The sequence below is a fragment of the Helicoverpa armigera genome, chromosome 9 (genome assembly GCF_030705265.1).
Source record: "Helicoverpa armigera isolate CAAS_96S chromosome 9, ASM3070526v1, whole genome shotgun sequence".
Lineage (NCBI taxonomy): Eukaryota > Metazoa > Arthropoda > Insecta > Lepidoptera > Noctuidae > Helicoverpa > Helicoverpa armigera.
In genome coordinates this window covers 6,933,455-6,958,088 of record NC_087128.1, presented here as the reverse complement: position 1 = coordinate 6,958,088, position 24,634 = coordinate 6,933,455, and the positions used below count along the sequence as shown (strand labels likewise).

Genomic DNA, 24,634 nt, shown 5'->3' with positions numbered 1-24,634 from the left:
AGAGGAAAGATAGACAAGGCTGTGATCCGCAGACATGCTATCCTGTACGGATCATAGGGCGACTACAAGAGCAACGAATGAAAGACAACTGCACGCGGAAGAGATGAGAATGTTCAGATGTGTGCTGTTAAGAGAAATAAAGCGGCATGAGTAGGTACCTACACTACCTACCTATATCAAAGGAGGTCTGAAAACAGCACCGGTTATGCATGGTATGTGGACGAGGTAGGTTTTGGTCCTGCACGATTAAGGATATCATTCATTAGAAAGAATGTTACCTACTTGTGAAAACTTGCAGCGCCAACCTCAAATAAAATTGGGATAAGGACCTTTGGAAAAGACCTTTTGGTATTTTCGCTCAAATTATTAATTTGCATGATCCACGTTAAGGGCTTATTACATTTGACTAAATTCAGTCATCTAAATAGGTTTTTCTAATTAGGTTTCTAATGCCCGTTTTCACCAACGAATACCTAAATTTAGGGAGCATTTACGGAACACTTAATAAGAATTTCATTTTCACCAAAGCCTAGGTGTCAAATTATAACCTTAAAATTTGACTTCAACTTGGGGGCCCGATTGATGCCTGCTTAAACAACCCCTATCATTATCATTACAGAATACAAACATATTTTGAACAAATATGTTATGTAACACCAAAAATACCATGTTTAAAAAGCAAAAAAATACAAAAAAAAAATGTAACGTAAACTTTTAGAAAGTTTAGAAGCTGTGGAGGATGTGGATATGTAAAATAATAATCATTAGAAGACCACATACCTATCTTACGTGAAAGAGCAGATGACTGAGAAATAAGTACGATGATCATGACTTTTTTATAAGACTAGCCGTTTTCCCGCGGTTTCACCCGCGTCCCGTGGGAGCTACTGCCCGCACCGGGATAAAATATAGCCTATGTTACTCGCAGATAATATAGCTTTCTAATGGTGAAAGAATATTTAAAATCGGTCCAGTAGTTTTTGAGTTTATCCATTACAACTAAACAAACAAACATTTTCCTCTTTATAATATTAGTATAGATATAGATTATAGGTTATCACTTGCTATGAATGCACTTGCTAGGTCGTGATGTCGCTGAATTATTCAAAAATAGGTAGTCCTGCATGTCCATAGATATACAGACCATAACAGATGCAAATCTGGTAATCACTGATGTAGTTTCGCGGTGGCCGGGACATCTATAGGCCTATTCAGACCTAAGCGGTATTCGCTACCGTCTACGGCAGAGAAAACCCTGTGGGTATGCGGTAATATGACTGTTCAGACCTAAGCGGTATTCGCTACCACCTGCGACAGAGAAAACCCAGTGGGTACCCATATAACCATTTTTGCGAACATAACGTAACCGTTTCGACACTTAGTGTCGACACTGATCTATCTCGAAACATAATCTCGTCGACGTTCCGTGTTAGCGCCGTCGCTGCAACTAAAAATGGGGAAGATCTCGACACAATAAACAAGTAACATTTGGTTTCTAATTTACGTCGCCGTGTCGTAACATTGTTACCATATTTTAACCAGAGATCGCACTAATCATTCAATCATTCATTCGTTCGATCAATTTCGTTGGCTCGTGCGTGAGTGACACGACGAATAATACAAAATACAAGAAATCCCAAAATGATGGTTGAAGTATGATAATGATAATGAAGTAAACAAAGTTTTAGTTTTCATTAATTAATATGGTTTATAATGCTCAAATCTTATTGGGAAAAAAAGTTTACTGTGTAATTTCTTTGAATATGTTGATACATATTTCCAACGCGCCACCGTAATATCATGTTTTAATAATTCTGGCGAAAGAAAAACTTTTGTTAAATAAAATAAAAATATAAAATGATGCACATCGAGTGCTCAAAAGCTTCCATTTAAATACAATATCAAATATTTTAATCCTAATACAAATTATTTTAGCAAGATTTACTGATTAAATTGGTAAATAATGAACTATGAAAAAACATTTTTGATGTTTGTTATGAAAAATATGCTCGTCGCAACTAGTCACAAAGTTACGATAATGTGTCGACACGTGTCGACATGTTACGGTAAATTGTTACAAAATTACTAGATTTTTAAGATGGTTTCTCTTAATATTTGGTTACAGTGTTTTCCAAAGTTTTTATCAAGTCAACATGCCTTTTTGCATTGTTCATCAGAATTAATATCGCTTGTGCCGAGTACTTGGGTTAAAGACGAAGACGTCTTGTTTTGGCCGAGAAAAAGAAAAAACTGCGATTTGGAGCTCGAAAGTTGAAATTTTGGCACTAGGGACGATACCACTAAGCTCCTCCACTAAATTCCGTACTGTTTTCCTGTAAATGGCCTAGAAAAGAATAAGTTTTAAGTTCAATAAAATGGGTATCCGTCAATTTGCCCTACCAACAATGCAACATCATGAAAAAAATATTATAATAAAGAAAAACTTGTGTAGGTACGAGTACAATTAGGGACCAGAGATATTTTGGGACTTGGTACTTATTTCTTTAACTCTTCTGTAAAAAGTTGAAGTCCATCGGAATTTACGTAAGGTTTTTGGTTGTTTACCTACTCATTTTAAATTTCATTAAATGGTTGGTAACGGCAGAAAACATAGACAGTTTGAGAATAACTGGCTCTCGTCATGTTTTAAATGTGTTAAAGGGTTCTGGAACATCGACTACACCATGTTACTACCCAGTTACAACACAATTGTGTCAACATTGCTCACTGGTTACAAACCAAACGCAAAGTTTCTAAAATGTGTGGTTACAAATTCAGCTGTAAGGTATCGACACAGCGACCACACAAAGCTACTGAATCTAGTTTCCGTCACATTTTTACTGAACCGTTACAACACATAAAAGCTAATCCCTACACAGTCACGTTGTGTCGTACCTGTTACGAAACTGTTGCGACTTGTTACATCTTTATCATATCTGCGACCAAAAATGGTTGTATGGGTATGCGATAATATTACTGTTGATGTTCGGGACGTATGCCGCTGCTGCCGCGCGGTATGTACTTCTACCCACAGCGGCAGTGAATATCGCTCAGGTCGCTCTAGCCGCGGTAGGTATAGTTATTGGCACGGATATTGACCCCTGACCTTAACCTGCGCAGAAGCCATTTATTGGTTTATTGCCTTGTGTACAGTGCGCAAAGCGATCCCCACTCTTCCGTCGAGAGCTCAATATCCGTGCCGGTAACTATACTTGATACTAAATACCTGAGCGAAACCCGTGCGGTATCTACCTCTACCCACAGCGGCAGCGAATATCGCTCAGGTTTGAATTGGCCTTAAATACCAAAACTGCAGTAGATACCAATGATTCGAAAATGGTGAATATGGAGGAGCCTATCTCCTAGGTGATAGGGGATACCCTCTGGAGGTAAGAAGTAGGTTAATATTGAACATAATAAAATATATAAATTAAAACAAAGATAGTAAACAAATATTTTAATATTAGTCCTCATATGATGTACCAAACATTATCATCATCCTCCTGCACCAATTCAATTTGAGGTGGGCTGGGCGCAGCATGTTTTTACACGTCTTTCCAATTTCTCGCACCACCTGAAACTAAATAAATATAATAATAAATATAACTTAAATCCATCAACTCATGGAGAACAAAAATACAATGAAATCGACACTAAAACAAGGAACACAGTTGAACGGCAATATCTTATATTATTATACACAGATATTATTCACATTTACCTGTAAACGGTTCCTATCGCATTAAAACTATTTGTAACTGGATCCAAGCTTTGTTTTTGGCTTCGTTCGTGGTCCCATCCGTTTTTTGTTTAATATTGTGTCTCTATGAGACGTCAGCAATTTCACTAGCTTGTCTTTTTCTTCTGCAAGAAAGGTTTATCCTCGTTTTCTCTTCTCTGCCAAAATAAACTTATCTATTCAACAATAATAAACCCAAAATTAACCTCACTCTATGTACACATACACATCAGTCAATTTGACAAACGCGCGAATGACATAGGTAAAAATTCACCTATGGAAAACCTCTTTACTGTTTTATTGCATAAAACATAGCGTAATGTAGTTTAAGTTAAATTAAAATAACATCACAAGAAAAAAAACTCACAGGCTTTAGCAATATATACTCGATAGACGTTTATTTCTTAAGAAGTAGAGAAAAATCATTTTATCGATAAAATATCGACTTTGCATTATCGTTTATAGAACTAGTAATCTGTCACTTACTTAAGCGATCCATGTACAAGTGTGGTGAAAATGAATTTAGGTAGGTGTCAAATTGGGAGGGGTCCTTATTAAAAGTAGCTTTTAGATAGGGAAACGGTAAGAGGTTGTTGGTGAAAACGGGCATAAATGATTCAATGAAAACTACCTTCCTAAATGCGATTACATTTGACTGATTTAGTCATGTGTAATAAGCCCTTTAGTACAGTATTACTATGGCTCTTCTGCGGCGCCATCTGCTAGGATTCGGTTTTAACGACAATAATTTACACTTTTTTTACTTTAAGTTTTTATTCTTATAAAATAAAGTACAGCATTAGTTTATATGATGCCGATTTTGTTGGCAACATCTAATGCGTCATAGTCCCTGGCAAGTCGTACGTACGCCTTCTTCTTGCCATCGGGCCTGCAACAATGGGTATACATTAGTATTTCATAATAAACAATATAAAACCTACGTTTACTGTACAGTGCTTCAGAAGTGTGTATTTTTTTATATCATTCTCTATCAATGAGATTCCCACAAAAATATCATCATCAAAAATTATGCATTGGGGTAATTATGTATTGTTTGAGTATTTACCTGATGAGGGTGTTAACTTTCGCAACATTGATGTCATACAGCTTCTTGACGGCAGCCTTGATGTGGTGCTTGTTGGAGCTAGTGTGAACAATGAATACCAATGTATTGTTGTCCTCAATCTTCTTCATTGCCGCTTCAGATGTCAACGGATACTTTATGATATTGTAAGCATCCATACTGAAAATTAAAAAAAAATACAACATTAAATGATTTTATTTTAATTAAAAATAGCAAGTGTAAATAATAAAAAATTCTATATAAACAAATGCAGATTTAGGTAAATAACTAAAACTAAATGAATATAATATATTGCAAACTTACCGATTCCTCTTGGGAAGCGATTTCCTGGGATACTTCGGATTCCTTGGAGGTTCAAAAGTCTTGGGCCTGCGGAAGTGCACAGATGTGCGAATCTTACGCACACGCTTGCCATGTTCACCTTTGACTACCTGAAAATATAATACATTTACACCTCAACAACAAATTTTACACATACTTTGTATAAAACTATTGGTATGGTTTGGAAGTGAGCTGCTGACTGCAACTGCATGAAATTGGTCAGTATCTGAGGGTGACTGCACATGCTGCCGCTACTTCAATCCAAAACGATTATATGTAAAAATATACACAACAGCATTGCAACTGCAGCACTAGTAGTTGGCAGTTGCAGTCGGTAGTGCGCTTCCAAAGAATACTCTAGCAAATATGTTCATCACAATACTACCAGTTTACTAGAAATCAAATTCACAACCTCTATTTAACAGTTGAGCATGGCAATCATTGTACTAAGTTATAAATATGTGCAAAAATAACAGTAATAATTAAAAAAATCAAATAATTGAAAATATCAAGTTACTTGGAATTGATTTGGTAGCATTTTTATGATATTCAGCAGATAAGAGTACACGGCTTCTACTTGATCTCATGTCTAAACGCAGAATATCAAAATAATTACTCTTAGGTTGTGAAATGTTATTGAATCTATCAAAAACTAATACCCCAATTCAATAATCATTATACCAATAGATGAAAAGACTAAAATATTTTTACCTTTCTTTGTGCTTTGAGAGCTTTAGCGACTGGTTTAACCACTTGCTTCTTTTGCCCCTTGATGCCGGTCTTCTTAGGCTTGGGTGCGATTTTCAACTTAGCCGCTGCTGGTTTAGGCTTAGGTTTGGAAGCAGCTGCAGCTTTCTTCACTGAAGGTTTAGCACTAGACTTCGCTTTCAGGGCAGCAGCCTTAGCAGAGCCAGGTTTGGCAGTAGGTACCGACGCTGGCTTCTTCTCTGCAGGCTTGGAAGCAGCTGCTGCAGGCTTAGCCGCCGGGGCGGATGCTGGCTTGGCAGCAGCGGGCTTCGCCGCCGGCGCAGCTTTGGGTGCCGCCGCCTTGGGAGCGGGTGCCGGAGTCTTGGCTGTCGCTGGCTTAGGAGCAGCAGCAGAGCTAGTAGATGCAGCCTTGGGTGCGGCTGCTGGAGTTTTGGCCGTAGCTGGCTTCTTCTCAGCTGGTTTGGATCCGGAGGACCCTAAAATTAATTATAACATGAAGTACACATAACCTCTTTATCGTCCCGACAATCTTTACATATGGTAATTAGAGCTACAAAATAATTAAGCGGTAAATAACAATTAAGAGATCTTCCCTACGTAATGTGTAGAATTGAGAAATAACTAACTAAATAACACTTAAGTTCATGCTTCATAACAATTACCGCGTGGCTTATCCAAGGAAATGTCACTAGTTCAATTTGACTATTTAACGTTCTAGCACTGAATTTAAGAATAACAAACAAATTAAACTACGCACATACAATTAATGGACAAATAATTCACAAATCACCGCGTTTTTCAATAAAATAGAAATACATACCGGATTTCTCAGGTTGCTTCTTAGGAGGCATCGTGACAAAAAAGATGGAGGATCACTAGTTTTGTTGCCAGTTAATAAATGGTTTAAAATGTTTTTTAAGTTAATTTTGCAGACTGGCAATTTTTAATTAGATAATTTGGAAAATCGTTGGATGATTTTCCAAGTAAAAGCAGGAAAATTAAAGTAATGATCGAATATTTTATGAAGTGAGCAAATCTACGATATATATAAATACAAGTCATACATATAAGTCTATGCCATGACTTTGATCCGTGGCGTAGAGGGCGTAGACGCTGATTTAATAAAAAAAATAAATTTAAATAAGAACAAGAATATAGTCCGGATATGTTACGAGATTTAACTAAAAAAATCAGATTAATTTGATTGATTGCCACGAAAATCACCACAGTTAGTTGACGAGCTGTTTCTCGCATTATCACCCGCGTCTGGGGCAATTGAATATATATTTAATCCGTAACTAAAAAAATATATACAGCCTATATCATTCGATGATGATGTTGCTTTCTAATAGCAAAGGATTTTAAATTCATATTGGTAGATTAAATTGGTCACACACACAAGCCGGAACCACATGCATGCGTCTATAAACCGAACCACATTCATATTTATTTACATACCATAAAGTTATAAAGATGTTACAATAGGGTAATTAGGTACATATTATGGACCCTGTTAGGGCACAGCAAAAGAAGGCTAGAAAGTTTAATTGAAGTAGTAGATACAATAGTAGATTAGGAAAACATTAATAACGTGTCGACACCCCACGTGCACTGAGTACATTACTAACACGCGTGTTGAAGTTATTTCTCAACTGACTGACCAATGAAAAGGACTAAACCAGACTAAACTGAGACCCTGACCAATGACTTATAGATTATACGCGATTTATTACTTTGTATTAAATACATAATATATTTATAAAGCTGGGTACTTTTTTACGAGTTTTAATAGATGTTTATTTGCAAGATAGACCTTATTATTAACTTACATCAAATCATATATATTCACCACAAAAAAGGATCCCGAGGTGTCCCACTACCGCTTGTTCATTGGCAATAGCCAATAGGTCGTGATGATAATTAGCTAAATAAGAGGTAGAGCCACCAGCTGTTCCCGCGGTTTCACCTGTGTCCCAGGGAATTTCTTCCCGTACCTGATTAATAGCCTATGTTACTCGGGAATGGTGTAGTTTTCCAACAGCGAAAGAATTTTTCAAATCGGTTCAGTAGTTTCGGACCCTTTACAAACAAACAAATGTTGCCCTTGTATTATATAGAATATGAATCTAAAGCCCCTCGCCCATATCGACTTATTTAAGATATTATGCAGTCGCGCCTTTAGTAAATGCGCGACAGCATCTCTTCTTATGCATACTATTAAGGCCTTATCATACTAGCGGATTGCGTGAGTCTTCAAAGCGGAGCGGGTGCATAGCGAATGCGACGCGAACACGCTGCGGCTGCTCAGCGAAGACGTCGCGGAACGTACGGCAAATTCTCAACGTTTTCGTCGCGTGTTTGTAGCAAATAAACGACGTACAATACACTTAGTAACAAAATTGATTCTAACAATAATCGAATGGAGGAGAGCGACTACTTTGTGTTTTTTTGCAAACGAATAAAACACTGCTTTTCGCGACGAATTCGTTGCGCGTCCGCAATGAATTCGCTGCGCATGCGCGGCGTGTTCGTTACGCGCCCGTCACGTATTCGTTGCGCGTCCGTTTCGCTTTGAAGACGCTCGCAACCCGCTAGTATGATAAGGCCCTTAGTCGCATTTGCGCTACTGCGGACTGCGGAGTAGGTAGTTTTTGAATGGCGGCCGAATCGCGTTAGCATCGTAACTGAATCCGGTCCCGGGCGAGGGCACACAGCTAGCGACCGCTTCGTGTCTGATTGGTGCTAAGCGCGACAGTATCGCGACTGCACCGCACCGCTACAAAAAGTGGCCGTGGGCGAGGGGCCTCAGACAGACATGATATCTATATGACTCGGAAATCAACTTAATATTAACTGTAATATTTTTATTTAATGCTGTTCTTATAAAAGATAGCCTGCCTCGTGTTGTTTGCGATCTGCCGATTCTCCTAATTTTACTTAAGTGACATACGATTCACATTCGACTGAGATCCAATTACGATTGAAGCGTATGTGGCATTTCGCTATTTTTTCTTTTAAATAAACGATTTTATCCTTTTCTGACTTTCAATAATGAATCATTTTGTCTGCAATATGATTGTAGAGCAAACTACCGTTTAGACCAAAATCACCAAAATAACCTATCGAATGTCGTTGGAATACGATTGGTCTTATATTAGTAGCAGAATGCCCGATACGGTTAAAACTGCTATTGCGATCATATTGCTATTCGATTTCCATTCAATTTTGACATTATTAACTTCGAGAAGAATCGGGCCCCAGATAGTTAACCGGACTATGACACCACACCAATATTAAAAATTTCTTCAGTTTTCTCGCGTCCCGTGAGAACCCGTGCCGGGATAAAATATAGCCTATATGTAGATATGTTACTCGCAGATAATGTAGCTTACTATTGGCGAAAGATTTTTTAAATCGGTCCAGTACTTAGTTTATGAGTTATCGAGTTTATCCATTAAGTCCAAACAAAAATACAAATGTTTCACAGAGATCCACCACGCAGAGTTAAGAAAGTAGTATAAAATAAAACAAGTGATATATAAATACGAAGCTAAGTCGCTTTATATGTATTCTCATACATAAATATATTTTTTATTAAAATTAAGCACAAAAATGCCATAATACTAACATTATAGGTAATACAAAGAAAGTGCAATATAATACGAATAGCTACAAGGTAACAGAATTGGCTAATTCGTCATGCTGAAATGGCACCTACAAGGACTTGACCTAGGTTTCGAATTAACAATACGGTTAGGTGTTTCGTAGTTATAGCTTACAGCATGGACTGCCTGCGTAGGGACACCTTCATAAGCACCCGCCTTTAACCTATTCCTATACTTTTCGCTAGTTTGCTTATTTACTGTAGATAACATTTTATTTTCATGAATAGCCATCTAGTGGAGTTTGTCAAGTTATATCTATGTAAAATTTACGGAATTCCAAATTCCAAGTCTGTTAATTATACTCGCTTGGGGCTTGACTAGAGCTAGCAGCAGTGCGATGAAACGATCCTATGTTCAATAGGGGCGTATTATAATTTGCGACTGAACCTTGAAGAGGCGATTGTAAACTAGTCACAGGTTGAACTGGTCTTTTTCCAATGATTAAAGGGAAGCATTCATCTGATATTCCAGATAGTGCAGTCTGTACACGCTTCATCCTGCTGGAACACTCCTCAAAGTGATCTGTTATATATTTTAGTTCAGGTGCTGCTGTCAGATTATAATGTGTTTTTAAATTCTTATCGATTATTTTTAAGCCTTCTGAACTGGTGTACGTAACTTTTTCTCCAGAATAAAAGAATATATCAATATCAGTAGAATTTTCCATTAGTTGACACTTTGCTAAAGATGTGTAAAGTGTTATCTTAGGTGTTTTGGCTTTCACAAGTTCAACAAATCTTGAAGCATATAAATACTTTTTCCAATGTTTCTGTGGTAAATTATGGTACGTAAATACTTCATCAGAATTAGGCTCATGGTCAATGTTCTGAGTTCTAGTTTTATTGTCTACAGTATATATTATGATTTTCATACCATCCTTAGATATTTTACATATTTCTGTTATTTGTTCTTCTCTATCTTTGCCTTTTTTCTTGATAAACTCTACAATTACTCCAGAAGATTCTATTTTCAAAATGGCATTGCGTGTCCTGTGGGAAATTGTGGGCAATCTTTCAGCACATAGAGGGGGTACGCTCAGCACATTTGTATTAATGTTGCAATTCTTTGGAATATTCTCTTTGTCTTCAGAATTTATGTTTATTTGTGCCATTTTTCCATTTATGTCTTTTTTTTTCATATTTTCAAACAATGAAAGATTGCTGTTACATGGACTATCGGTTCTTTTGAATGTGTTTGGGAGATTTTTTAGTTCAAGCAATTCTGCTGACCCTTTATCAAGGGCTGTGCATAAATTATAATTTCGATTATTAGAATGATGTGCATTTGTGCTCCCCTCTGGAGTAAATAAATTATATGGCATATGCCTAGCATCTCTTTTTTCAGCACTATATTCTTTGAGAGGAAATTCATGACCAGTTTTATCATCATTTCTAAACTTATTGCTGTGCTGAGTGCTGTGAAGTGTTGTGAGAAAACCGGAATCTCTTGATATATCTTGCTTACAAGTGCTTTGTCCATTGTACAAGAAGGGATGTTCTAAAATACCCTTTAAAGTTATTCTCTTTAGAGGATCCTTACACAACAGTTTTTGCAGTAAATCCTGGGCTTGCAAGGAAAGTTCCATAGGTATTTTATAATCAGCATTTATGACTTTGTTCAGTGTGGTTTTAACATGCTGAGTGTGGAAAGGTGGGCTGCCTACTAATAAAGTGTATAGCATGCATCCCAAACCCCACACATCTGCTGGTAATCCATGAAATTCTCTGGAAGCTACCTCTGGAGATATGTAGTTTGGTGTACCACACATAGTTACATGTTTCTCATCTGGACCGTTCAACTGTGTTGCCAAACCAAAATCAGCAATTTTAACATTTAAATCTTTAGTTAGCAATAAGTTATTTAAAGATAAATCTCTATGAATGATGTTATGTGTATGTAGATAAAGCACTCCACTAAGCACTTGTCTAAATATATCAGCAGCTGCTTTCTCAGAAAGCCCACGAGTCCCTAATTTAAAGTGCTTTGCCAGCTCACCATTGTGTGCTAGTTCCAAAACTAAATAAACATAATGTGCATCTTCAAAAAAGGTATATAATTCTAAAATTGCAGGATGTTTAAGACGTGAATGAATTGTGACTTCTTGCCTAACTCTACCTATCATTCCAGCACTTGCCATAAGTGCTTTGTCTATCATTTTGATAGCAACAAATAGTCCTGTTTGCCGACATCTTGCTCTATAAACATGTGCAAATCCTCCTTTACCAAGGTGTTCCAATATTTCGTAATCTTCTATTTTTTCGCCAAACATCTTTGTTAATCACAATATTCTCGTATCATGAATGAAATTATTTTTTCTGTTTGATACATTAATACATTTCTTCATAGCATCCATTATTTATTAGTGTACTGAAAACAAAAAAAAATATTGCATTTACATTTGAAAACTCATATGGAAATTAAGCTTCCATGAAAACTAAAAGTTATTGAAAAGTATTCCAGTTCATATTTCCAACTGGTAAAAACATGATATTATTTTTTCATTGAATTAACTTATGATTGAGAATAACAAGCTCTTTACCTTATTCACAATCCATTTGGCATCTTCAAGACTTTTTGAGATAATTTCATTCACTCTTTCTGGGTCCGGTTCAAACTTGTGTTGTTTGTAGCTCTTTTGAAAAAAAAAAGGTTTGTTTATTTACAATTAAGTCTCACAAATTCAAATTCTATAATGTAATATTTAATGTAAATGAAATCAGCCATCAGATTGAACAACAAATATGAATAGTTGAATGAATTACAAACAATCAAATATTTTTTTATTTAAATTCTGCTCTTCATTTTAAGTAGAAACTCATAGTTATGTAAAAGGGGCACAGACAATCCTCAACAGGAAATCCAACTTGATCCACGGATAGCTGATAATATATCACTGTGTTGCAAAAGTATTAAAAAATGAATTATAAGTTATTGAAGCCGACCCCAACATAGTTTGGGAAAAAGGCTCGGAGGATGAGGATGAAGTTATTGAAGGCAAAAACCAGTGTACTTCTTGAACAGTGTAGTACTTAATATATCATAATATCTCTGGTATTACATTATGTTCAATGATCTGACTACTGGAAACTGGGTAAAGGAAATCAAATAGATAGTCGCTCAATGTGAAATATTGGTCCTCTGCTGCATCCATAAGACTAGAAGCCCACAACAACAAAATAGATCTCATAATAGGGTCGGTGGGTCGTTTTAGGGGTAGGTAAACTTATGACATATAGGTACAGTACACAGTTTTTCTTTGCAGAATTTAACATAATTATCTAAAGTGATATAAAATATATGCATACATTATACATACAAATTACGGAACTAACCTGTTTGACAGCGAATTTATAATGTTTACAGGCGTCGGGAGGAAGCTTTTCGCACTGTCTCAATAAATGTTTATATAATTGCAATGGTGTCATAACAATTTTCGAATCATTAGAGAAACACCTTCCGATTGTGAACATTAATTATAAAGTTGAAAGAATACGTGAAAATGTTCAGCACTTTAAGTTATACGATCAGATAACAAATAGATGAAGTTCCTCGATAGATATAGAAAAATGTAGTCAAACAAGAAGTAGCCAACTTCGGCCAAGCCAAGCCAGGGTTCATTCATTTGAATTTGTCAATGTCTTTTCATCATAATTTTGACAATGACACATGCAATGCGTGACAGTCTGACGTCTGAGTCATAGTGACGTGCATAATCAGTGCTACCAATAATAATTTATCGATTCCCCGCGACCCTATTGTTAATTCCCCACTTTTTACGCTTCCCGTATTTTTCACTTTTTTATTCCCCTAGTGTTTGTAAATTAATACTTTTTATTTAACTTGAAATGTAAGTAAGCATGGTCGGTTTTCATTTTGACTTGACAATGCGTGACAATTTTGTTCAATGCGTGGGGTCTAGATGATCTCAATGTACCATACTATTAGTAGTTATGTGGACATGTTCATGGTACCTATTACTGTAGATCCGTCATTGTAATAAATAGGATACACGTCTGGTTCTAGTCGCTATGATAAAGGCTACTCTTAAGGCTATCCTTAAGGCGCAAATGATTATCCTAAATGATCATTTAAATTGCGCAATATTATTGTAGGTCTGGAAGCCGCCTTATACATTTTGGGTGAGGTCCAGTCATGAATAAAACTTTTAAAAGTTCTGTGGTGCGCTGCACTAAGCTGGCTCATGAAATATTTAATCTGTGGCACACACTCACTCACTCATCCATCCATCATCTTTTCTTTGAATGAGAATAGAATTTAATAAAATAAAAAATGGGCGAATTTGTGATAGATTGTACTTGTTGCAACCAACTATGAGTGTATTTAAAGAATCTAGTGATATATGCTTCTAAGTTTTACCTTACATAGATTGAATCATATAAGGATTAGTGTTATGATAAGTCAATAGGTATTCCTCTTTATGTTTGTGATTGTATTACATACCTTGATAATGATTTGTTAACGCTAATGTGGTATGGCACTTGTTACAATTCGACGTTCTCCGAGTGTGCAAACACCTAGGAAAACGGTAAGTACTGGTTTCAGTATATATTTTATGAGTGTTCTGTTGTGTCAGATGTGAGACAAATACTTCGCTACGTTCATTGCCTGAACTTTTCGGGGAGTATTACGACAACTTATTGCCTACATTCATTTAACACTCGCACCAACCACTTTCATTGACAATAACTCTTTGTCTTGATAGTTCATTGTGATACCATAACAGTTGATGAACCTATCATGTTTCCAAAGCACTCAGTGTAGTGACAAATATGTGCAGCATAAGCTGCTGTTAGTATTAAACTTCTTGAAATATAGGATTTAGAATTAGTGTATATAGTAAAATTATTGTTGTTTGTTTAAGGATGAGACAGAAAAATCAAGTGATAATATTGAAGACGATGTTGGAAACCGTATCAGCAAGAGGTAGGTAATGTTATGTTATCATAATTTTCTTATATGACAACAATAACAATGTGCTCTTAACAATAATAATCATCAAACATTTGAGAAATAGAAAACCTAAACTTTGAATGGAAAATTGTTATATTGACTAACCTATTCCACACTACTAGTATCATGCTTTTTATAAACTATGATTGTTGGGGACTCTTGCAATTAGGCATATTTTGGTCAGTGGGTTGTCTTAGGGGCGGAGATTTTTTTTTCTATTGGTGAGCATATGGGAAAAAAGATATTTTGCATATTACTGTATCAGAATAGTATTGGCTAAGCCACTCAATTATTCAGTTTCTGATGTTGATTTTATTCTTAGCCTTTGATCCTTTGATACCTAGGTTTTAAAATTTTATTTATTTTTGACTTGGATTTTTGCCCCATGTAAGAAAATGAGGAGTGTTGCTAAATAGTGATTTCTTCCATGTTACAGAAAGCACCTTAAGCTGTGCTTGTATAGTCCCAGCTGTAATTGGACATTTTCAAAAGTTGTTAAAAACAGTATAGAAGCCGATAAAGGCATATCTTTTAACTGGGTTGTGTTCCTCATGGCGGGTGGTACTCAATAAAATTCAAACATCTTCCTGGTCTAATAAAAATATCTATTTAAACTGATATAGAAAGCATTTACAATAAACAGTATTAACATTGCTTAATCTTACCATTTTAGTAAGCAAATAGTAAATAAAATGCAGCCAGAGATCATGAGTAACTATAGAAAAAAATGGAATACACCCAAAATTCTTAAGCATTTCAGTACCCAGTTTTTTTTTTTTGTGTTAGTAAGGATGGTAATCCGTATAACATAACTCTTTACAGCTGGCAATGGCATAGATTCTTTACAGCTGGCTTGTATTAATTAGTAATATTGTGTAAAATGTTTTTGTATTTGACAAAACTTTATAGATATGATAGCTTAGAGTTTAGGTTTACAGCTTTTATAAACATTTATTTAAAATCATGCAATTTAACAATTTGATAAAATTATAGCTTCCATCCAGCTTAAACAAGAATACTAATGGACTAGTCCCTCTGGTCTCTAATCATCATCTGACGGGTCAATTATTTACCCTGTGAAATGACAGGAAGGTTGCTGAAACTTGTTTTTTTTTAGATATCTCTGTCCCTGTTTCTGGAAAATTGTGTGCACTAATTTTGCTATTAGTGACAAGTAATTTCATGTAAATTTCAATATGCACAGCTTAGGGCCATTTGAATTTCCATTATGACAGTTTTTCCTTTGAAGTAATAGTCACATTTTCTTAACTAGGTAAATATCTTTTTGATTGTATTTCTAAACATAAAAATATAATATTAAACCGAAAATATAAGCATATTCCTTTTCTTAGATTGTTTCTTTGCACTCTCGTTATGCTAGCAGCTGGTGTTTGTTGCGGTTTTTGTATCGTCCTAGTATGAACAACGTCAAATATCTAACGTAGTATAATATTGAGTATCTAATGTCGTTTTCCGGATGTACTCAGGCCTTGTGTTAGTTAAGAATAACGTATTTTTTTATATTAAAAATATCGGTTTGATAAATAAGTTGCGTGTTTTTTTTTGTCTGCCGATTGTGAATTCATTCTAGATCGTTTCTGTTTATCGGAGGTTCGTAAAGGTTAGGCATAGGGAGAGAGAAGGGATCCGAGTTGCGATTTTCGAGTACTAGAACTCACCTTTACATAATTAAATATCAAGGACAATAATCTGAAAGCAGATCTGAGTTTGACCTTATTAAAACTGTTGTATATTTGTAACTAAATGTGATTAGTTCTCTGTAGGTTCCTATATTAATATTGTGGTTGTAACTCGTATGTGGTTTGCAGAGTCACTAGCTTTGCCCGCGGCTTCGCTTGCGTAATATTCGGGGACTCTGTTCCCCTTCTCTGCTTTTAAAAACAGAGGAGAGCTCGGAACAGAATATTATTTGAATATGCTGTATTGTAGACGATATAGGTACCCTATTTTAGGTGCTGGGGAAAGATTGAAAAATAAAATTATAGCTTTCTATCTTAAAAAAAAATCGCGAGAATGCTCCATAAAACTTCCACCCTTCCACTTTTAATATTAGTATGGATACGATAGATAGGAAATACTTTAAGTAACTGAATAATAAGCTAGAAGCTCATACTGTATCGTCATTTTAGCTTCAAAAATGGGCTGAAATAAATAATTATGATTCGTTACTGTATGCAAGCAACCCTATGGCGCGCGTAGATCGTTTAAAGCGCTGCGTGTTCCTTGGGCGATCGCGTCGTGTTCCTGTTCTGCGTCGTTTCTATATTTAAGCTGTAGTTGTGCTCAGTTCAGAAGGAAGCTATGAGTGTTGTGACGTCGTTTGTCGAGTGGGCTCGCTGCTGCGTCGCGCACGCACTTTATTGTCGTACGGGATGGGTTGTTTAGTGCACCGCGTACTGGGATCCAGGCCATGGTTGGCTAAACTAAATAAAAAAAATTCTATACAAAAGACTATTGAAATGTAGTAAAAATACTAGTGATCATTTGAGAGTGGTATAAAATTGTGCTTCGAATGTTTGTTTCGATATTTGGATTTCATTATGGTTGCATGCAGGTAACTATCAAATACATAACTATAAAATCATACTTTACTTGTTAGTGCTGTAAAAATGATCATCTCCTTCGAAAAAATATTCTTAGCAGAAATTAAATCGTGTATCCTCAAGTGGACAATGCTCTGCCTAATGATAATGAAGTGCTATTAATGTGCTTAATTTACTTAATTGTAAAATATTAATCACCTATATCCGTAAACAGGAAAACATCACTGTACAGTTTATAGTACAACAGTTACAAAGCTGTTTGGACCACGCTGTTCTCTGAACGAGAACAAAATGATAAGCTTTGCTTAATAATATGTGCAAGTTTTGAACAAGATCGTGTTAGGAGAATAGCCCCCCAAAAATGAATAATAATTAATGAGACTAAAAACTTAAATCTCTGTATTGTAATCTTGTAATTAGTTTTTAACATTGTTGTTGTGCCTGCCTGCTGGTTGGCCCCACTGGCAAGCTTTTATGTTGTTTGAGCGCGACGTGTGTCGTCTTGTGAATCAACAAACACCATCAAAGCTGTCAACGTTATTGAAAGCACCGACACCCCAAACACCCTTTTTTATAAAACCACCGAGCCAGCTGGGCAGTTGCTCAAAATACAAACTAACTAATGTAAAAATTAGTACCCCAATAAGAATACATAACATCCACGCTGATATGTATGATCGCTGGGTCTTGATATCCATACATCTTTCTTCATAGTTAATCCGACAAAATACAACAAACATCGGTCTACGTTTCTACTAACTAAAGTAAGGTACTACGGAACCTGCAAGTAAAAATGCACATAAACAAAGACAAATGTAGATTGTATCTGTTTTATCTGTCTCAGTAAATAGGTACAATAAACACATATCTGTTCGCTAAGATTCGATATCTTTGGGGAGTGAACATAAAAAAAGTGATCAACATATTAATAAAGTATAGCATTGCATTTAAAAATAATCTATTTATTACATTTTTAGCCCACCTTAAAGACCTAATCAGCAGATAAAACTATGTAGTGTGATTTTGGACATGAAGGTAATATGTATTACATTCACGTGGTATTATTGCACATTGTATAGCTGCATACTGTATTCTGTTTAGTCTTCTTTGACATGTGAGCTAACCTACGTTGTGTTTACAACATTTTATAGAAGAGATGGATCATCAACTTAAACGCTTCAGACTTCAAAATGTGTCGAGGCATTATACTTAGGGCTTTATCGAATCTGTAGAGATTAATTTAGTACCGATAGCCAAACCTTTACTTTTCTTCGGCAGAAGGTGATAACTATGCCTATGTAAACAAGTGACTAAAATCATTACACTCCGTACTTGGTAAAACACAAACTAAGTCATAAGAAGCGCAGTGTTTGGGTGTCAAGCTCCATAGTTGTGTTCATGAAGTTCCCAACAAAAGACGCGGCTAGAGCGCGTCGTGCTCCGAATTAGGTGTGGTTGTCGGAGCGCGCTGGGCGGCCGCAGCGTTCACGCTCATGTCTACGTATAGTATGGGCGGGCAACGCAACGTTTTGGCAACAGTCCGACATAGCTATTTTTATTGAACCTTGAGAGAAACCGCCCTTGCCGCACAAATGCAACATGACAACATTCAGTTTTGTTATTTATCCATCGTTATTTTCACCCCATTATTGGATTTACAAAATCCACCCCCTCGGTTCCATATTAGTATAGAAATATAGACGTTTCCCTAGCACTATTTTCGGATGACCTCAACATAACATTTTACGCTTGGTGAAACGTTTACCTTTTTCTGAAAGGCACTCGACCCGTAAGAAGGTAAATGTCAATGTTGTAATTGCTTACGTTAGACTGCCCAATTGGTGTTGTAGCCGCAAAGCGTGAAAGCTGTGCGCAGTCTCGGGTTCAATTCCCTGATCGGGTTGAATCTCTTAGTAAGTAAAATGATAAGACTATTCGATTCGCCTTAATATCCTTATGCAGAATGTCAGAAGTTAACGGTAACACATTTAATTAATTAGTTTTGGTTTGTTTATTACTAGTTAATTAACTTATCCTCATTCGCAATTTAAACATCGTGTAATAAATAAATACATTGTGCCGTGTCGGGATGTCATGTCAAACCAGAAGCGCAACAATCCTTTTCCTCAAAAAGCGAGGCATTGTGTTATTAGAAACTTCGGCCCTTCCCGAGCGTCCCTAGAGCCTTTCAAAATCACAAACAAATCTCTTTATAGTATTAGTATCTAAGCACCTGCTTAGAGACTACATCATTTTTACAAGCTTTTATTACTTGTGGTTCAAGTAGATCCTAATTACGGTATATCTTAATATTTAGATTAAAAACTATACCTAATGTGTGTATGTACTTATTAGGAAACACTCATTTTTTTCGGTTATTTACTACACATATTTATACATGTAAATTAACTAATGAATAGATTTGCCAAAATGCGTACTATGTATCAACATGAACATTACGTATACTATATTCTTATTTATATTACTTGTCGTGATTACTTTTGCGTTGATCGTACGATCATTATTACGTTACAAGATAAGGCTAGCTTTTGTGTTAAATGAACAATGAGTAATAAGTAGTGATAGCTCAGGCGTCGAGGCAAGCTCGCCAGACGGCCAGTGTATAGATGGTAGCGCCTGAGACGCGCGGAGCTGCCTGCGCCCGCGCCGGTGAAAGGGAGGTTAAATGCGCGGCCCGCAAAACGAATTGCAACAACTTTACTAAAAATGGCGTCATTGATACATTTCACGGTTGCATTATGTATAAAAAGTAATTATCATCAAGGTACACGGTTTTATTACACGGGAAACTAACGTTTCAATTAATTGAAAACTATGCTAAGTATGCTGATTCATTATCTGTTTAAATTATGTGCTTGGCTTTGCTTGGTAAATCGTCCAAGGACTTGTTTGAAAATTACGTGTATTTTTTTTTTCAATATACCCAAGTTAATTTGGACCACTAAACAGACTTTAATATTAAGTAACTGATACTTTACTTCATTTTGCATTTATTTCTTACGAAAATGGACATCACTGTGCCCATTATGTTGGACATATATCAATTTATTGTTACAAGTGTTACTGATGCTGTTTCAGTCTCAATGAGTGCTACTTCGCAAATAAGGGTGCAGCAGTGGTGCTGGGCAGTGCAGAGCGCGGCTGTACGAACCCGTGGCGATCGCCGGCGCGTGCCTTTCCCCAGCCCGACATACAACATCATCTGCAGTCCATGTTCTACTTGCTGCGTCCCGAGGAAACGCTCAAAATGGTACTATACCTTATTTAAAGATAATTTGAAAAGCCGTCTGTCTAGAGTCGTCAGCTATACACTACATTCATTAGATTTTTCTTTTTATATGAAGTACACAAAATACTGTTTACAGTATCAATTTCTGCTCATCCATATACTGTTTAATATTTTTCTCAAAGCTAAAATACATTTCCTGTAAAAGAAGTAACCCTAGATCAGTGCGTGCAGTGATGGAATTACCATTAAGTTATTGATTTTTCTGTTTGTTGTAAGGCGGTGAAATTGGAGAGCGCTCATGCGGGCCGCACCAGGTACCTGGTAGTGGTGTGTCGCAGCAACGAGGCGGCGTTGCTCGGCATCGACTGCAATGAGCGCACTTCTGTTGGACTCGTGTTGCGGGTTCTCGCTGACACCTCGATCAAGCTGGATGGCGATGGGTAAGTTGCTCCTTCACTATCGCTGAAAATGTTCTGTTGAGGAACATTGTTCCACATTCCACATCGTCTACCCTTACCATGAATAACAGTAGTTTGATATCTATCTATTCCAAAAATATTTTTTCTAATTTCTTCCGGAACGATTACTGTAATGAGATACAATACACAATGTCGTGGAAGAGCAACAAACTGCATATTCATCTTTCTAAAATAAATACAATTATCTTGCGAAATGTGTCAACAATCATAGCGTAGTTTCGACGTTTGTGAGTACCATAATGTAATTTCTTAAACGGATCGATGACACAAAGCAGAGCTCCTCGCTGGATACTTTCACTAAGCCCAGAACAATAACTAATTAGGATTCATTGTCCACAGAGGATTCAGTGTATGTGTGTGTAACCAACAACACATATTCAAGCCTGTCTCCGTGCAGGCCATGTGGTGAGTACGGCCTGAGTTACACTTGCTTTTCAGTATCGCACGATTCATAGCATGATGGTGTTTTTTTGAACCATTATCGACATTCCATAAAATGTTTGCAGGTCGGCATTACAAACCCTGCACCGAGCGAGTGCTCAAGCGCGGGAGATGAACCACTTCGCGGGCGGCACGTCGCACTCGTGGTGCTCGTACTACGAGAGCCACGTGGACTCGGACCGCTCTTGTCTCAACGAGTGGCATGCCATGGACTGCATCGAGTCCCGCCGCCCGCCCTCGCCCGATTCACTGAGACTCAAGTGATTATCATACTTAACACTTACTCGCCTCAGCATTTATTAATCTCATCTTGCATACGCCATGTTTAAATGAGGTTTTAATAAACTGAAACCACTACCTAAATAAGTTTTGAGAGTGCGTAACATAATAATAATCATGCGTGTTTTGCCTAGACCTAGTTTCTTGGCCTAGAAAAGGATCGAACGCACGCCAATGCGTTAATTAAAACTCGCTACTAGCATGCAAAGATGATCCGTTATTAGCCTACTAAATAGGTATCTTCCTATTTAATTTTATTAAGAACTTCAAGTTTTATGAACGTGAGTAGTAGGAAAGAAGTAGCCATACCCACGATCACCAAAAATTAAATAAATAATAAAAAAGTATTAACTTGTTAAACATGTTCTTTATATTCTCAAAATTATACTTATAGGAGATGAATTTTGTTGCAGGCCTCGAGAGAGGGACGAGACTGAACGCGTTATTCGCTGCACGCTGAAGGAGATCATGATGAGCGTGGATCTGGACGAGGTGACCAGCAAGTTCATCCGCGGCCGCCTCGAGGAAGAGCTCGACATGGACCTGGCCGAGTACAAGTCCTTCATCGACCAAGAAATGCTCACCATACTCGGCCAGATGGACGCACCCACTGAGATTTTCGACCATGTTTATCTCGGCTCCGAATGGAATGCTAGCAATCTTGAAGAATTGCAACGCAATGGGTATGCTCTTAATGATCATGTGTATTCAATTCTATCAAGTTACAAAAATGGAATAAAGGAGAGTAATCGTTTTCTTGTTTCCAGGGTCAGGCACATATTGAACGTGACGAGAGAGATCGACAATTTCTTTCCTGGTATGTTCGACTACCTTAACATTAGAGTTTATGACGATGAGAAGACTGACTTGTTAAAGCACTGGGATAACACATACAAATATATAAATAAAGCAAGAAACGCAGGGTCGAAAGTTCTCGTTCATTGCAAAATGGGTATTAGTAGATCGGCTTCAGTGGTGATCGCGTATGCCATGAAAGCATTCAACTGGAATTTTGAGAAAGCACTTAAACACGTTAAAGCAAAACGGAGTTGTATTAAACCGAATACGAATTTCTTGAATCAACTCGAAACATACCAAGGTATACTGGATGCAATGAAAAACAAGGAAAAGTTACAACGATCTAAATCAGAAACTAACCTGAAATCTCCAAAAAATATATCAAAAACGGAAAATAAAGTAATGGAGCCGACGCCACTGGTGCTGGCGCTGACGGGCTCGTACCCGGGGCGGCCGCGCTCGTGGTCGCCCGACTCGCGCCTGGCGGGCGAGCTGCTGCCGCCGCCCACCTCCGTGTCGCTGGAGAACCTGCCCTTCGAGACGCGCCACATGCTCATGCCCTGCGCCAACGGCTCCTACAGCGTGTCGCCCAACCAGATCATGCGCCTCAAGGAGGAGGGTGCCCCCTCCGTCAAGCACATCGTCAACGAGATCGAGAATGCTGCCTCCACTGATCGGAAAGATTTTACTAAAAGGAATCAGAGGTTAAACTTTGGAAATCAGAACGAATCCCAAAACAGCAAAGCATTGGAGGCGCCGGCTAGTTCGGTCAATCAGGCCTCTCCATCAAGAAATCTAAGTCACAAATATCCCCAGTCAAATTTTGAAATCGATAAAATACATACCTGGGACCCGGGGGAGCCCTCGTGGCCGAAAAACGACGAGAACAGGACTGTTAGTAATAGTGATAATATAGTGAAAAGTGACAGTGGAATAATAGACGTAAAGACCAATAAAGTGACAACTAGTGACACTCTCGCTAATTCCGTAGAACGTTCGAATTTAGATAGCGACGAAAGAAGAGCAGTGGACGACGACGCGCCGCCGCCGAGCAGACAGAGCTCGTGGAGCTCATTCGACAGCGCGGTCGTGCTCGACCTCTCGCGGCATTCCTCCTGGGGCTCTTACGACACCAGGACACCCAAGACGCAACCGACGCCGCGGGACGAGCCCAAGCGGGCCAAGGATCGCAACGATGAGCGTCTCCGCAAGGAAGACGCTGACAAAACCGTCGAGCCAGGCCTCGCACCGCAGAAACCGACGTCCGACCTCGGCATCATCAGCGAACACACCGAGACGCGCGCGGGGGGCCGCAGGGCCGACAACGAGCGGAAATTTAACGAAACGTGTGCCATACTGGAGCTAGCGGACGCAGCCGCCCGCATGGAGCGCGCGCGGGACCGCGGCGCCTCCACGTGGAGCGGCCGCCTGTCCGCCTCCGCGCCCGACACGTGGCTGCGAGCCGGCCTGCGCCGCCGCCGCGCCGCCTGCGCCTCGCACGGCGACCTGCCGCGCGCCGCGCCCGCCGCCACGCCCTCCGCCGCCGGCCTCGTCAGCAACCTCAAGAAGGAGTTCGAAGCTCGCTCCGAGTCCGACTCGGTCCGGCGCGCGGATTCGCGCCGCTCGGCGCCGAGCGAGGGTCGCGAGCGGCCGCCGGCCTCGCCGCCGTCGGGCGAGGACCTGTCGGTGAAGGTGCTGGTGGACCGGTACGACCGGCCGGGGCGCGCGCGCTGCGAGTCGTCGTGCGAGCCGCGCCGCGGCCGCGACTCGCTGAGCAAGAAGTGCCGGCTGGCGGCGGAGGGCGAGGCCCGCGCGCGCAACTCGTTCTGCGGCGCGGTGCGCGGGGCGGGGGAGCGGCCGCCGCCCGCGCCCACGGTTGTGTCTCTGGCTCCCCTTGACTACAGCGAAGTCGTATCAACTGTGATGTCGAAAGCTCAAACTAAAAAACAATTGCAACATGGGAAGACCCATCCGTTGACGAGGCTCAACTTGAATCGGTCGAATAATAGATGTTCAAATCCTGTATATAATACTATGTAGAAGTATTTATGTTTTTTATTTATTATGAATTCTTGCCAAACTCAATATTTTATCTTTCTAGAGTTTTATATACTATATTTACAAAATGAAATCACAGTGTATTTGTCTATCACCTAAAATTGTATAAACGGCTGTTTGTGAGTAGAGAAATGTTAAAAGGGAGAATAAATTCAATACAACTGATGTACAACTTTTACGTAAGCGTTTCATATACAAGACCTTACCCGACTGATAGTCGAAACCAAAATCTAACTGTAGATAAGTACACAAAACTCAGGGCTAGGACAATAAAATT

At 38.4% G+C, this 24,634-nt stretch overlaps 3 protein-coding genes across 4 annotated transcripts; 1 reads left to right on the top strand and 2 right to left on the bottom strand.

The window, feature by feature from the left end:
* Positions 1-3,444: 3,444 nt before the first annotated feature.
* LOC110369959 (large ribosomal subunit protein uL23) lies at positions 3,445-6,812 on the bottom strand. Of its 2 annotated transcripts, none has more exons than XM_064036208.1 (6): positions 6,673-6,812; positions 5,856-6,328; positions 5,127-5,254; positions 4,806-4,982; positions 3,722-4,628; positions 3,445-3,580 (listed from the first exon to the last, which is right to left on the bottom strand). In XM_064036208.1, exons 1-5 carry the CDS (start codon positions 6,701-6,703, stop codon positions 4,544-4,546), a joined length of 894 nt encoding a protein of 297 aa, XP_063892278.1. In that variant the 5' UTR covers positions 6,704-6,812; the 3' UTR covers positions 3,445-3,580; positions 3,722-4,543. The 2 variants fall into 2 exon arrangements, with proteins under 2 accessions (XP_063892278.1, XP_063892279.1); XM_064036209.1 differs by having other exon boundaries at positions 3,445-3,574.
* Positions 6,813-9,394: 2,582 nt separating this feature from the next.
* LOC110369932 (serine/threonine-protein kinase PLK4) lies at positions 9,395-13,166 on the bottom strand. Its single transcript, XM_021325571.3, has 3 exons — positions 12,850-13,166; positions 12,057-12,149; positions 9,395-11,884 (listed from the first exon to the last, which is right to left on the bottom strand). The coding sequence occupies exon 3, from the start codon at positions 11,784-11,786 to the stop codon at positions 9,810-9,812; it is 1,977 nt and encodes a 658-aa protein (XP_021181246.3). The 5' UTR covers positions 11,787-11,884; positions 12,057-12,149; positions 12,850-13,166; the 3' UTR covers positions 9,395-9,809.
* Positions 13,167-13,728: 562 nt separating this feature from the next.
* On the top strand, positions 13,729-24,535 carry LOC110370030 (protein phosphatase Slingshot). The gene is given in 9 exon segments (XM_049839399.2): positions 13,729-14,063; positions 14,400-14,461; positions 20,152-20,323; positions 20,579-20,742; positions 21,121-21,186; positions 21,288-21,482; positions 21,915-22,184; positions 22,269-24,240; positions 24,242-24,535. Coding segments are annotated over 9 exon segments (2,991 nt in total). The 5' UTR covers positions 13,729-14,009; the 3' UTR covers positions 24,278-24,535.
* Positions 24,536-24,634: the final 99 nt, after the last annotated feature.